This window comes from Cetorhinus maximus, chromosome 10 (assembly GCF_964194155.1).
Source record: "Cetorhinus maximus chromosome 10, sCetMax3.hap1.1, whole genome shotgun sequence".
In the NCBI taxonomy this organism is placed as follows: domain Eukaryota; kingdom Metazoa; phylum Chordata; class Chondrichthyes; order Lamniformes; family Cetorhinidae; genus Cetorhinus; species Cetorhinus maximus.
The window spans coordinates 16,068,578-16,084,035 of record NC_135888.1 but is presented as its reverse complement, the minus strand read 5'-3'; the positions used below and the strand labels follow the sequence as shown (position 1 = coordinate 16,084,035).

The following is a 15,458-nucleotide window of genomic DNA, read 5'->3' as shown; positions in this document are numbered from 1 at the left end:
GGAAAATGGCATCATCAGAACAGATGCGACAGAGGCGAAGGAACTGAAAGAATGGGATGGAGTCCTTTCAGGAAGCAGGGTGTCAGGAGCTGTAGTCGAGGTAGCTGTGGGAGTCGGTAGGCTTGTAATGAAAATTGGTGGATAGTCTATCACCAGAAATTGAGACAGTGATGTCAAGGAAGGGAAGGGAAGTGTCAGAGATGGACCATGTGAAAATGATGGAGGGGTGGAAACTGAAAGCAAAATTAATAAATTTTTCCAGGTCCAGACGAGAGCATGAAGCAGCACCGAAGCAATCTTCCACATGCCCCATAAAGAGACAGGCGTAACTGGGGCCTATGCGGGTACCCATGGCCACACCTTTTATTTGGAGGAAGTGAGAGTAGTTTAAGGAGAATTTGTTCAGGGAGAGAACAAGTTCAGCCAGCCGGAGGAGAGTGGTGGTGGATGGGGATTGTTCGGACCTCTGTTCAAGAAAGAAGCGGAGAGCCATCAGATCATCCAGGTGGGGGATGGAGGTGTAGAGGGATTGGACGTCCATGGTGAAGAGGAGGTGGTTGGGGCCAGGGAACTAGAAATTGTTGATATGGTGTAGGGCATCAGAGGAATCGCAGATGTAGGTGGGAAGAGACTGAACAAGGGGAGAGAGAATGGAGTTAAGATAGCAAGAAATAAGTTCTGTGGGGCAGGAACAGGCTGACATGATCAGTCTGCTGGGACAGTCCTGTTTGTGGATTTTGGGTAGGAGGTAGAAATGGGTCATCCAAGGTTGGGAGACTATGAGGTTGGAAGCTGTGGAGGGAAGATCTCCAGAGGAGATGAGATAGTGACAGTCCTGGAAACAATGGCTGAACAATGTTCAGTGGTGGGGTCATGGTCCAGGGGGAGGTAGGAAGTGTCTACGAGTTGGCTACCTCTGCAAGGTAGAGATTAGTACGCCAGACAATAACAGCACCACCCTTGTCAGCAGGTTTGATGACAAAGTCAGGGCTGGGCCTGAGAGAATGGAGTGCGGCAAGTTCAGGAAGAGACAGGTTAGAGTGGGTGAGATATCCTATCTCACTGATATCCTATCAGTCTGGTCTGGTTATAAATCCCTGTTTCAAAGATGAAAGGAGTGCATGCTGACATACAAGGGCCCAAGTATCACAGCTGGTCTTTCCTAGTTTACAGTTCCAAGTTTCAGTAGACCATGAAGGCATAATTCTAGATAATGACAATATTTTGAGATTATTTGTACATGTAAATGCATGCTAGAGATCTATAAGTTTAAAAATCAACTTAAAATGGAATCACATGGTAGATCTCCACATAATTAGAGGTTGCTATCTTCACACTGTCCTCAGAGCGGATGCTGAGCTTAACATTTCTGAAATTTCTATTTCCCCCACCATATCATTTCCCCCAAGATGTCCAGCAATTCCAATACATGGTTTAAAAGAAAATTGAGCTCCCTACTGATAGTGCAACATTCATTTTGTTTGCTTGAATTTCTCTCATTCTTCAAAACACCCATTTTTCAGGTTTAGGCAATCCTCCATGACTCAAAGGATAAAATGAGCAAAATCTCATGTCAGCAGTAAATGCTGTTCTTGCTGCAGTCACAAAGGTGCACTGTCCAGCCCAAGATCCAAGACACTGCCCAAATATTAGGGGTAAGCCAGCAATTCTCCACCCCTTAAACTGGTGGACAAACCTGGGGTAGAATCAGCACAGAATAAAGCATATCATCATGTGTCAACTTCATGACATTGGTAGGCTAATATGCCCAATATATGCTCTTACTACCCTGCCACTATCAATCCCTCCCTCTGTATCCCCCATCACACTGTTTCCTACTTCAACTCACTTGCATGCCATCTCAAATCTGGGAAAATTATTTCAGCTTTCCAATCCTGCTACCATCTCATGTAGCATCATCTAACCAATACTTCACTTACTGCATCTTTGGCTGTGAGAGTAGAGCAGGGTAGTGGGAATTATCGGGTAGCTCTTTCAAGTGTCGGCAAAAGCAAGATGGACTGAATGCCCTCCTTTTCTGTGCTGTATCGTTCTACAATTCTTTCTTCCATTTCTTTCGAGTATAGCACCTGCACAATGGGTACTGGCTCTTCAAGGTTTCACAAAAAAAAAATCTAGCTTCATCCAAGGAATTTGCATTCAGGATTTAAAAAGGCCCAGAACACTGATATCTAGTCACATAAAGGTTCAGCAAGGTCTCTTGACTATATTTCAGATTTTCACAATGGAATCAGTGAAGAAATAGTCTAAACTCAGACAAATGGCAGATGTGTGTAGACTGTGAATGCTGCAAAAGGGACATTAGGCATCAGCATTGATCTTTACCTGGAGTGGAATAACTATCATGAAGATTTTCTTGTCTTTGTCTGAAAGAATGTGTTTAACGAAAGCCCAGCCAGTTCCTATCAGTGCTATCGTGATGAACAAGAGAGCACCTTTCAACCTATAGAAGGAAAAAAGGAACAGCATAAAGCATTAGTAAAGAGGAAAGGACAGTCAGTCACAAAGACATTTTCCGCAGATGGAAACTATATCTTTGTGGCAGTAAGAGTTACAGCTGTCACTGCAAAATTAATCAGAAATGGTGCTCTTCACTTAATTAGATACCCAGAGTTCAAACCATTTGACTTATAAATGACTTACCAAATGGAGTGCTTTAATGCAGTCGTCTCTTATTAAATAGGAAATGGTGGATTACTCAAACACTCAAGTAATCAAGTTGAGGGGTTCACAAAATGCTAACCCGAAAGAGCTAAGCTCAAAGATTCATAACCTATTATCTGCATTTCAGTCTAAATTATTCCAAGGTGCTGCTCACATCCCAAATCCTGCGAAGGAGGAGGGTTAGTGATCTGCTCTCACACCTCCACCAATGTTATCTCTGAAACTGGCTGCAAGAATACATGCGAGAGCATTCCAGGTCAGCTGGTGCAACTTAAATTCAATTAATAAATCTGGAATACAAAGCTAGCCTCAGTAATGGCGAGCATGAAACTATTACTGATTATTATAAAAATCCATCTGGTTCACTAATGTCCCGAGCACAGCACAAACAGTACATAAGATTAAATGGATGTGATACTTTAAAAAATCAGCTCCTATGTCATGATATGGTTTTCCCCAGCTATTTTAGTGGTCTATTACCAAGATATATGTGTTAGACTGCTAAGGTAAAGCAGGGGGAACTTTGCTCTGTGTCTAGCTATAGTTGAGTTCCATTCCCCTAGCACTCCTCACTTTGAAGAGTACTAAAGGACTAAAAGGAGCTCACTATCCTTAATAAGTGCAAATGACAACAAAGTTACATTAAGTAAAATTTACAGCACACTTCTTATTGCCGCTCATATCTCTTACAACTCTGCTTCACAATGGTTAGCTGCATCCTGGCAATAGGTACTTTGTGCACAACACTCACAGCAGTTTTGTCACATAAAACTACTGCTTAAGGCCATAAGGGAGCAGAAAAATGCTCTAAACCCAGAAGGAAAAAATGAAATGCTAGAAATACAGAGTGCCAGAAAAGATAAACAATTAATATGCCATGTGTAGACTTTTTTGTCAGAACTCATCAGAGCAGATGAAGAGTCAATACATGAAATGTTTATCTTTCTTCTTTCAGATGTTGTAGGATTTGCTGTGAACTTACAATTTTTTTTACGCTGCTTTAAATTAATTGCTTCTACCCTTCATCAAGATATATTTTTATTTACATCCATTGGTGCATAACTGGAGAGATAAATAAAATTTAAGATAATTTAATAAAAACTATTTTTCTCCTTTAGGTCTCCCTGCTGCCGAGAGAGTATGACCTGCTCTCAGGCCTCGGTCAACATGTTTACCAAGCTTGCCTCAAGGAGGAGCACGTGAACACTCGAGCAATGGTGCTGCTAAATGATCCAGTGAGCAAGCAACTCCATTAGCCTTCGCTTGACATTTCTCCATTCTGGAGAGGAAAATGTACAAAATATAGTGCATGCGGATTCACATACTGAGACCCACTCGATTTCTTATGACCCACATTCCACAGTTCCATGATGCGCTATTTGATCATCTTGGTGCACACTTAATAGTCTGTGAATAGCTGTGATCCTTTAATTGTTCCTTCCCCACCACAATTTTTTTTTGTAATTTTTTTTTAGTCATTTGTTTTAGAAACACCTTTGGGCTCGACAACTTTCAAAAAATATCCCATTGGTAAAGGCTCAACACGATAGACTACTTACAAGTGAGTTATGTAGTACACCACAGCCCAACCTTCAATGGGGTAACCCTGAGTTGAAATAAAGTGATAATCAATCTGTTTTGAGAGAAAAAAAAAGGAGCATTAATGTCACTTGATTGATGATCTATGGAAGAAGTACAAATTGATTTTATGGGAGTGATTTCTCTGGAATATCTCCACACATCCTGCCTCCCACTCACTGTTAACCTCAGCATTCTTGGTGGAGATGGTGGGTCTCAGCCCTCAGTTATTGCTTCTGGGAGCTGGTTGTGAGGAACAGCAGCAGAATAGTTCCCTCTCTGTCATGTGGAGATACCTAGCCCCAGATCTACTGTTAAAAATTATCTATGGCTCCATGTCTTCTTGAATTCTGGTTTATAATAGAAATGTTGAAAATTCATAATGAATCATTTCTGCAGAGGTTACATGATGGAATTTGCACAGGCTATGTTATAAAAGTCACATATTGATCTGGAGATTTAGTACTTTTAGGGTTGATGAAGTTTCATTCTAAATTGAACAATGCCCTCAATAATTGCTTAACTAAGCCTATCTATTTGTCTTGCACCATAACCAAACACTGCATACATTGTCAGTAACAAAGTAATCTCATTAGTCAGCTACAGCTCTTGGGTACTAATGACGGTGAACAGACGATGACGACAAATAAACAATCAGGTCAAGGTTGTATCACTGAAGAAAGCACACAAATACTTGAATTTCTTTTGCAGAAGAATGTACACAGATACAATGCCTTCTGTTAATTTAGGGTGCCTGCTGCCACATAATCTGACCCCATCCCACCCCACCATACTTCAGATCTAAGTACTGCACTTCAGCTGGGGAAGATGTTGTGGTCTTCAATAAAATTGCTGAAGTTCCTTCCCACTGAGCCAACATGGACAAATAGTACTCAAGGTTTTGTCTTTCTTTCTCTCTGAACAGCAATCACCCCCAGCCCCCACCACACTCCCCGACAAAGGCTCCAGATACTCTCTCCAGGAACCAACCAACGTGAGTTTTAAAGAAGAATCACATTGGACTCGAAACATTAACTCTGTTTCTCTCTCCACAGATGCTGCCAGACCTGCTGAGTGTTTCCTATTTTATGTTTTCATTTCAGATTTCCATCATCTGCAGTATTTTGCTTTTATATTGGCATTATGGAGACTGATGCTCAAACACTAATCTCTGATGCATGACTGCTGCTCTCGTGATTTTACCTTATGTGTCTTTGGCCCTGACAGAATCCCACTGGTGGCCCAACAGAGGTGGAGCCTTTCAGTTGCCTTTTGGTGGCATCTCTCAGGATTTTAAACAAAAGCAATGTTTGAGATGTGAAAATTGCATTATTTACATCAAACAGCATTTTTGCCAGCAAGGAGTGTGAACTGGGTTTTATATGGGTTTTAGTACTGATACGGCTGGTCATTTAAATGTGACACAAAACAAAATTGGTCGTGTTCTGTTAAGGGGGATCAAATGTAATAATAACAACAGGGAAAGGGGGTAAATACTTTTGTTTAAAACCATGCAGTTATTAAAAGTGATTTTCCTTTGTACTTTGACATTCATACATTTGTTACAGTAGAAAAATTGTGATTATGCATCATTGATGTTGGTGCTACAAAACTCGAGAGCTGTACCTGTATTTGTGCAGTGTGCTCATTCTAAAATGCTAATCATTTAATCCCCATGCGCTCTGAAATGCTTAATTGTCCCATCATCAAACCACAGGAGCAAAACAGTGAAAGAAACTCGGCCCACCTCCCCATTCCACTCACAAAACCATCTATCTGAGGATATCAGTGAAAACAAGCAAACATCATCGCCAGTGCTTTTGTTCAAACCGACAGCCCTGATTTTTTTTCTTTATTCTTTCATGGGATGTGGCAAGGCCAGCAATTGTTGCTCAAACCCTAATTGTCCTTGAACTGAGTGGCCTAGCAGTTAAGAGTCAACCACATTGCTGTGGGTCTGGAGTCACATATAGGCTGGACCAGGTAAGGATAGAAGATTTCTTTCCCTAAAGGACATTAGTGAACCAGATGGGTTTTTACGACAATCGATGATAATTTCATGCTCACCAGCTGCCATGGTGAGATTTGAATCCATGTCCCCAGAGCATTAGGCTGGGCCTCTGGATTGCTAGGCCGCATTACCACAACACCACCATCTCCCTTAGGGTTAATAGTAAGCCAGCTTATTATGTTGTTGGCAGCGCCAGCAATCATCACTCAGGATATTGTTTCTGAAAAGTACTTAATGAGAACAATGCTGTATCAGTTTGATGATGGGACAATTAAGCATTTCAGAGTGCAGGGGATTAAATGATTAGCATTTTAGAATGAGCACACTGAACAAATACAGATACAGCTCTCCAGTTTTGTAACACCAACATCAGTGATACATATCCACAATTTTTCTATTGTAGCAAATGTATGAATGTCAAAGTACAAAGGAAAATCACTTTTAATATTTGCATGGTTTTAGACAAAGGTATTTTCCCCCCCTTTCCCCGTTAGAATTACATTTGATCCCCCTAAACAGAACTAGGCCAATTTTGTATCAGTACCAAAACCCTGAAAAATAATTCGAAAAGAATATAATATGGATTAGGTAGCACAGCCTCAACCAGTATGTTTTAGAGTCAGGAGCTATGACAGATATTCCAGCGCACTTTCTCCTGATTCAAGGCAGTAGCTTGGGAATTAGCATACTGCGGCTGAATGGGAATGAAGAACTGTCCCACCTCAAATTAGAATAAAATAGTATTCTTCCTGGTACAAGTATGATGAAACCAAACACTAAAAGAATGGATTTTTTTCATAAATAGCAAGTAAATTTTAAAAACCTTACTTTAGCAGATTCAAGCATGGAGTACTGATGGGAAACTACAGGCCAGTTAGTTTAACATCTGTCATAGGGAAAATGTTAGAAGCTATTATTAAAGAAGTTATAGCAGGGAACTTGGATAAGCTTATGGTCATCAGGCAGAGTCAACATGGTTTTGTGAAAGGGAAATCGTGTTTAACCAACTTATTGAAGTTCTTTGAGGAAGTAACATGTGCTGTGGGTAAAGGGGGACCGGTAGATGTAACCGTACTTAGATTTCCAGAAGGCATTTGATAAAGTGTCACATCAAAGGTTATTGCGGAAAATAAAAGCTCATGGTGTAGGGGGTCACATACTGGCATGAATAGAAGATTGGATGGCTAACAGGAAGCAAAGAGTAGTCATAAATGGGTCTTTTTCAGGTTGGCAAGATGTAACGAGTGGCACAGGGATCAGAGTTGGGACCTCAACTGTTCACAATTTATATAAATGACTTGGATAAAGGGATTGAAGGGATGGTTGCCAAATTTGCTGATGACACAAATATAGGTAGTAAAGTAAGTTGTAAGTAAATAGAGGACATAAAGAGACTATAAATGATAGAGATAGATGAGTTAAGTGAGTGGGCAAAGATCTGGCAAATGGAGTATAATGTGGGAAATGTGAAATTACCCATTTTAGCAGGAAGAATAAAACAGAAGCATTTATGTAAATCATGAGAGGTTGAAGAGCTCTGAGGTGCAGAGGGATCTGGGTGTCCTAGTGCATGAATCACAAAAGGCTAGTGTGCAAGCATCACAGAATCGCAGAATTGTTACGGTGTAGAAGGAGGCCATTCAGCCCATCATGTCTGCACTGGCTCTCTGAGCATTTTAACAGTGGCAATCTCCTGCCTTTTCCTCGTAACCCTGCACATTGTTTCTATTTAGATAATCATCCAATGCCCTCTTGAATACCTCAATTGAGCCTGCCTCCACCACACTTCCAGGCATTGCATTCCAAACCCTAACGACTCACTTTGTGAAAAAGTTTTTTCTCACCTCACATTTGCTTCTTTTGTAAAACACTTTAAAACTGTGCTCTCTGATTTGTTTATGAGCAGGAACACTTTCTCCATATCTCCTCTCTCTAGGCCCCTCATTATTTTGAAAACTTCCATCAAGTCTCCTCTCAGCCTTCTCCTCTCCAAGGAAAACAGTCCCAACTTCTCCAATCTTTCCTGATAACTCAAGTGTCTCATCCCTGGAGCCATTCTCATAAACCTTTTCTGCACTCTCTCCAACATGTTCACATCCTTCCTATAGTGTGGCATACAAAAGTGGGGAGGTTAAGCTTCAGTTGTACAGGGCACTAGTGAGGCCACATTTGGACTATTTTGTATAGTATTGATCACCTTATTTAAGGAAGGACGTAAATGCGTTGGAAACAGTTCAGAGACAGTTTACCAGACCAATACCTGGAATGGATGGGTTGTCTTGTGAGGAAAGATTGGATAGACTAGGCATGTATCTGCTGGAGTTCAGAAGAGTAAGAGGCAACTTGATTGAAACATATGAGATCCTGAGGGGTCTTGACAGGGTGGATGTGAAGAGGATGTTTCCTCTTGTGGGAGAAGCTAGTACTAGGAGCCACTGTTTAAAAATAAGGAGTCACCCATTTAAAACAAAGATGAGGCGAAATTTTTTCACTCAGAGGGTCTTGAGTCTTTGGAACTCTCTTCCTGAAAAGGTGGTGAAATCAGAGTCTTTGAATGTTTCTAAGGCAGAGGTGGATAGATTCATGGTAAGCAAGGGGGTGATAAGTTATTGGCGGTAGGTGGGATTGCAGGTTTTAGGTTACTATCTGATCAGACATGATCTTATTAAATGGTGGAGCAGGCTCGAGGGCTGAATGGTCTACTCCTGCTCCTTGTTTGTATTTTCATATTCAGTGTTAACAGATTTACAAATTGAGGAAAGAGACCCAATCCCATTCAGCACTTAATCTTAGCTCTATCAATGTAAATGAGCTGAGTGTAGTGGGGGAGGGTGAGAGAGGAGGACACATTTGGTAAGTCCACAGCACCTACTGCGAGCCAGCTATTGGGGGCATGAGGCTACCTGAGGGGCAGAACAGAAGTCTATGAAGCCAGATGGAATGGAGCAAGAAAATCTTATCCAAACGTCTCTCTTAGAAACAGCCACAAAATAATTAGCAGCTCCAACTTAATGTCAACAAATGTAGCTCTGGCTAAAATCCATAAACTCTATACGAATCAAACTTGGGACATTGAATACATAAGCCATACAGACCATATTGAATACATAAGCCATACAGACCAGCAATGGAAAAACTTGCTGAGGCAACAGGGGAGCCCCAAACATCAATTTAAACCCATCTCCTCCCTGTGTCTATATTTTTAAGGTTTTCATATACCCATCTATACCATTTCCCAACAAAGAGAGGAAAGTAACATCATGCAATCACTGCTGGGCAACAGGCTGACTGGATGTGCTGGATAACAGTAGATGTCAATTTTTCCTTCCAAGGAAGCAACTTAATTACAAGTCAGTGCAGTATTTTAATTTCTCAAGCCCCCTCATCCTCCTCTTTGATCACGATCGAGAACTTGGTCACTACAGGTTTTTTTTATTCCTATGGCTGGGGAAGCAGTTATAGTTTGATGTTGAGGTTAATGATCAATTCAATGGCTTCAGGTGACATAGTATGAATGGTTACTATGCTACCAAGAATGGATCACTTGTGGCAGAAGTTTAATATGTGGGTGATGGTCTGACTTGGATGGCCACAATCATAACTTGAGCTGTTCTCATATTCCACGCATGGAGCGAGTGGCCACCTCTTCCCTGGCCCATCATCAAGCAGTGGAGGGTTGCCCAGATTTTCCGTGGAAGAGTGAAACCTGGGACTTCACCATTTGGGTCAGTTACCAGGTTGCGGTTGGTGATGTTTACAGTCAACCAGGAGGTGCACTATCGAGAGGTGGGGTTGTCATCAGTTTGTAGGATGTGGAGTGTGTTTGACTAGGGTCTATGGGAGTCCAGAGGGTGCATGGGGTTTTTTTTTAGATCCTATATCAATGGGAGTGCTTTGTTAGCTCTCAGCTGGTGGTATTCTTTGAGGAGGATGTTTTCTCTGCAGACATCAGAGGTTCAATATTTGCCAGCTTAGGAAGCCACTCAAGCTGTGCTAGTCTCAACATCCTAGAAATAATCCTGATGGTTTCCCATAGGTGAACATCCACCACATTTGTATAGTGGATCCTGAGCCAGGTTGAGAAGCAGTGTTCTGTTGTTGGGTAGACCAGGGTGTTACAATCACAGCAGATGTCATTTGCTGAGCAAGCCAGGTCCCAGAGGGAAACCTGTCTTACTGATCATCAATCTTGTTTTTCTGTAATTTGAAAACGAGGAGGAAAAGCTGCTGACCCAAAAAAATTAAACTCCAGTAATACCTTTAGGATTTTAAACATTAAAAGATTTATTAAAAAGAAAAAGAACTTAAGCACATAACATTAAAGTTACACAGTTAAAACAGTCTTACAGAACAAATCCCAAAAAACTCACTTGGCTAAAACACACAAGTAAACAACCTTCTTGACAACAACTCCCTTATAGATTTTAACTATAAAAATCCAGTAATATTACCCTAGGCAAAGAATTGACACTTTAACAAAGGTATACCACACAACTCCTCAAACACTTCCACTGGAAATCCAAAAGAAAGGTTTAGAAACAGACTGCTTTCTGAAAACAAAGACTTTTCTGGCTTGAACTGGATGGCTGCTTCAAATTCATTACTTTCGCACCTCTTCAGCACACAGATCTGGTCTCAGGATATTTACCCCACACAGCCACTCACTCAGCTAAACATCTTTCCTTAAATATCTTTTTCCCCTTTCATCTCAAATTCCTCTGCAGCTCTTTGAACTCAACAGATTTTTATGTTTGGAGAAGTTATGTTCTCCTATTGCTTCTACTTTCGGGTCAATAAAATTTAATATACCTTCTCCTGTTTACTTATGAAACCTTTGTAAGTTGTAAAAGTTCCTTGTCACTTCTAACGTTCCCTTTGAAATTCAACAGCTGAAAAATCAAGTCTCTACTTATCCCATAATGCAAATTTTAAATCTAACCTATTTACTTGAGAATCCAACCTCACAGTAACCTCTCATTATGGATCCAACACCTTTACCCTTTTATCTTGCAGTTCTCACAGGCATGGCATCTTTATTAACCTCTCCTAGTTTAATTAATCATAGACACACTCACAGCCTTCTTTACAGAATACCACCCAAAAATATTAAAAAGAATCCATCATCAGAAGGTTGACTGAAGCAGAAGGTAGTGTGTTGGCTCTGCTGTCTCAGGCAGTACCCGCCAGTTTTGGTATGAGATTCACTCTTGTCTTGACTTCGGCTCCAGTGTTCTTGAGGTGTTGCCGGTAGGTCAATGCATGGTCAAGGATGATGCCAAGATATTTCGGCATTGGGTCATGGGTGAGTTGCCAGTCACAGAACTGGACGTGAAATTCTTCCCTGTCTTTCAAGATGATCAAGTGGAAGGCTGAAACGACAGTCTTGGCTGAAGTCTCCATTTGTTTGGTTGCAGTCTCCATTTTCTGAAGTAGACTTCTAGAGAACACTGATTCTCAGTGAGTGTTTTCGCAATGTCCTGGAGTTCTTTAGCCTGAAAAGCCAGGACCAAGTCGTCAGCAAACGTAAAGAGCCATTACTTTGTGGGGGGTGGGGGAGCAGTCACTGTATATATGTTGAAAAGAGCTGATATGAAGACTGATCCCTGTGGGACCCTGTTGTTGGTGGATTTGGTGGTTGATTTGATCTCCAAGGTTGGAGGAACCTTCACATGGTCCTCCTGTTAAAGTAAGTTAATGTTGTCAAGGAGGCACCGAACCCCAGCCACCAGGCTCCCAGTCCAAGCAGTAAAGCACACTGGAAAATGGATTCTCTCAGGGACAACAAAGTCACTATTGTTATGATCCCAGTTGATGTTAAAACTGGACAAGTCAGATCCCAGAGTGAAACCTGGCTTGGTAGGTCCTAACTTTGTTTTTTTTTAAGAAACAGTGGAGGTCAGTTACATATTCACAAAAATCTGCCAGTATACTATTAACACAAAGAATAAAATGTTTATTAAACAAGAAAAATGAACTATATTATGCTAGACAGAAAGATTGGAAAGATTTCAATAGATATCAGAAAATGATACCAACTCACACTATTCCTTTTAGCCCAGCGACCCTTACAGACACAAAACCCCAGTGAAGATTTATTACTGTCTCAACACCAAGGTTTCTTGCTTGGGCTAGCTCATTTCAAACAACTTTCTTCTGGTAGACTTCTGAACATTCACTAGATGCTTTTTTCAGCTGGTATCTCTCCCTGAGACACACAAAAATTGCAATCCAAACTCATTATTACTTCAACTTCAGAGCAAATACATCAGTTCCCTAAACACAGTTCCACAGCAGGCTTGCAGAATTTCTTATTAGAGAGATTAGATCTTCTGCCTGCACTCTTTGGTATATACACCAAACTACACTAACTGACCACCATTCTGTTTCCTTGTCTCTGTGTGTCTCTGGACCCCTGTTGCTAGGCAATAGCACAGTTTTTTCTACTTTATCTTTTTAACTTCACTAAGTTGGTAACCCACCTCTTCACGTCAAGAGTTGTAAAACCTCATTAAAAATGCACATATACAAACAGGGCCCCAGACTTCAAGGCATCCAGCTCACAAAAACCTCTAAATGAAACTAAAACCAGGTTTCACCTTTCTTAACAGCCAAATACAAAATATAAATTAAACTTAAAGCTATACATTGTTCCTAACACTATAGATAAATCAGAGGGATTGCCCAAGTGCGACACTCCACTTCACAGGACACTGCTATCACAATAATATTAATACACCAGTGTACTATTCAACCACACGGAGCCTGTTAAATAGGCTGATCTTAAACAATTCATAAACTGACTTTGTTACAAGGCGTTGTGATGATTGTTCTTGTCATAAAAATGCTGAAATGATATTCAGGTCACTTACAGCATGGAAAACGAGAGAGAGGGATTTGGTGAATGCAAGCGCCCCCATCAGCCAATGGATCTTAAACACATCGTTGCTAAGGAGAAAAGAATTCAAGTGGTAAATATGCTGATCACATTGTCCATTTTATTACATGATGGATGGAATTTAAGGCAAATCTTAATCATTACATTTTCACTTTCCCTATATATATATGAGCGTAAATTGCAAGCAGGAATGAGTTGGATTCTGTATTATTTTAAAATAATAAAATGTGGGAAAATTACAATCTGATCACTTCAGACTTCTGATCTACAGTGGCCTCACCTTTAAGTACTAGTAGGGAAAATGTTCCTACCTCAATCATGTATATAGCTTGGATTTTTTTTTCTCCTTTTAATATTTATTCCCTTCCCATATTCTGTTCCTTTCATCAAGACCCTAATTTCTTGCAAAAGGACAATTTAACTGCTGCAAATTGCCCTCTAATACCTCAACCACTGTTCATGGGTGGACCCAGACAGTGTGTATTGATATTTTGTTCAAACAAGGGAGCATCAGAGCCAAACCTGATCCAATCACAAGCACTGTACCACAGGAATCAAAGGCTAGTAACCAGCAGTGAAAATCCTGATTCAGCTTTCTTCTCCTCAGCCCAGGGAATATAGGATCCTTACTGGTAAAAAGGTAAAATCATCCATCAATCTCAGATCTAAGATCCAGTGTGAAAATGCTCTGGTCTATGTGGTTTAGCACAGAACCATAATGTATTTACCTACTGAGGCTACAAAACATGTTGCATAATGTTATTGAAATTCAGACTAGCAACAGAGCAAGCTAATGGAATCGGGTCACAGTGTTTGAATGAGAAAGTTTAGTGAGGTGTTATGTTTATGGCTCTTGTACAAATCCAGACTTATCTCTAGATGTTCTTTAATACTTGTTAAACTACTATGAAAAAGTCCCAGGAGCCAGGCACCTTACCAGGAACACCTACAACTTAAACCACAGAGCTTTGGATATTTTCATGTAATCTTAACAACTAATTTAGTGAAGGTGCAAGCTAAAAATGTGATGTTGTCTCTTGTAATTCAGTAAATTTTAGGCATGAATTTACTGTGTTATGCACGATCACTTGAATTGTGAAAACCATCTAGTGACACACTGAAAAGGCACTTAGAGCTGTGTATTAACAGGGTGAAGAACGACTGAATAAAGTCTGCCATTAACAATGGTAATAATGAGAGCAATTTGAGCTGATGAACTATTAACAACACATAAACCAGTGCGTTACTGGCTTAAATCGGATTATTTTACAGTTTGTTGAAATCAATATTTTAGCTAAACCCAGTAATAACACCAAAACTGCAGATAATCACCAGGGTCATTGGCTTACAATAACCAAGGAAGTTAAATTCTGTTTTTATTGTGGGATGAGTATTATGTTTTGAGATCATATTCCACAACTCTATCCATTTTTACATAACAACTACAAACATTGATCATCACTTCAACAAGCAGAAACACGCCTCCTCTCCACCCCAGCAACACTTTACAATTAACATCTACCAGTGTAGGAGGTTTTTGTACGTTAAATAAAAAAAAACCTAAGAAAATTTCAAAAGAGAATGATTTATTAAACATGCATAAAAATCTAACACGGAAATTAGATCGAAAATGTCATAGATGGCTGGAATCTATGAACACAGAAGTATTCCAACTGTGGATGTTGCTCCGTAAAATTCATATGTCATTAGCGCATTGCAGACCCTGTCCTCCAGGGTAATAACTATTTGCACTGTACCTGCGTTTCCGGAGGATGTAAACCCAGACAACTCCAGCCAGGAAGAAGAAGAAAGCCATGGAGATGTAGAGTTTGGGGAGGGGGATCTCTCCTGCAGACAAATAACTGCCAGGGTTCTGTTCCACTATTGTAATCTAGAAGAAAATCACACAAGACCAGAAATTTGAGGGAGCAAAATACTATACCGTGTACTTTCTTCTTCATCCTTCTTCAGACATGAATGGTTTAAGGTGCAGTGGAGGCAATTAGGGAGAAAGTCCATAACAGTCTTATTGGGACTAAACTAGTCGTTTCTGGTTCATTAATTGCTACAGCAATAAGTTTCCCAATGAAGGGGTAGGTCATCAGTGAGCTGAAGTCCTCCTGATGAAGGGGACCCACACGGAAATGCACCTGTTGTTTTGCAAATTTCCAGGCCGTACCTTGCGGTCAGCAGCAAAGCGGAGGTGTACGCCGCTCACTGTGTTCAAAATTATGTGCCGACCTTTCTCATAGGCCGCAGCGGGAATTTGCTCTCCTGGCTGCTGTGTGG

General features: G+C 40.6%; 1 protein-coding gene across 8 annotated transcripts in view; it reads right to left on the bottom strand.

Annotated features, from left to right (window-relative positions):
• gpr107 (G protein-coupled receptor 107) overlaps positions 1-15,458 on the bottom strand; it is a 153,196-nt gene that overhangs the window by 98,412 nt on the left and 39,326 nt on the right. For all 8 annotated transcript variants that reach the window (XR_013577735.1, XR_013577737.1, XM_078550052.1 and 5 more), the window contains 4 exons: positions 14,927-15,060; positions 13,144-13,219; positions 4,245-4,318; positions 2,347-2,464 (listed from right to left, as the gene is read on the bottom strand). Coding sequence is in view for 6 of the 8 variants with exons in the window: in XM_078550052.1 (XP_078406178.1) it covers positions 2,347-2,464; positions 4,245-4,318; positions 13,144-13,219; positions 14,927-15,060 (402 nt within the window). In the remaining 2 variants the exon portion in view is untranslated. The remainder of the gene's footprint in view (positions 1-2,346; positions 2,465-4,244; positions 4,319-13,143; positions 13,220-14,926; positions 15,061-15,458) is intronic.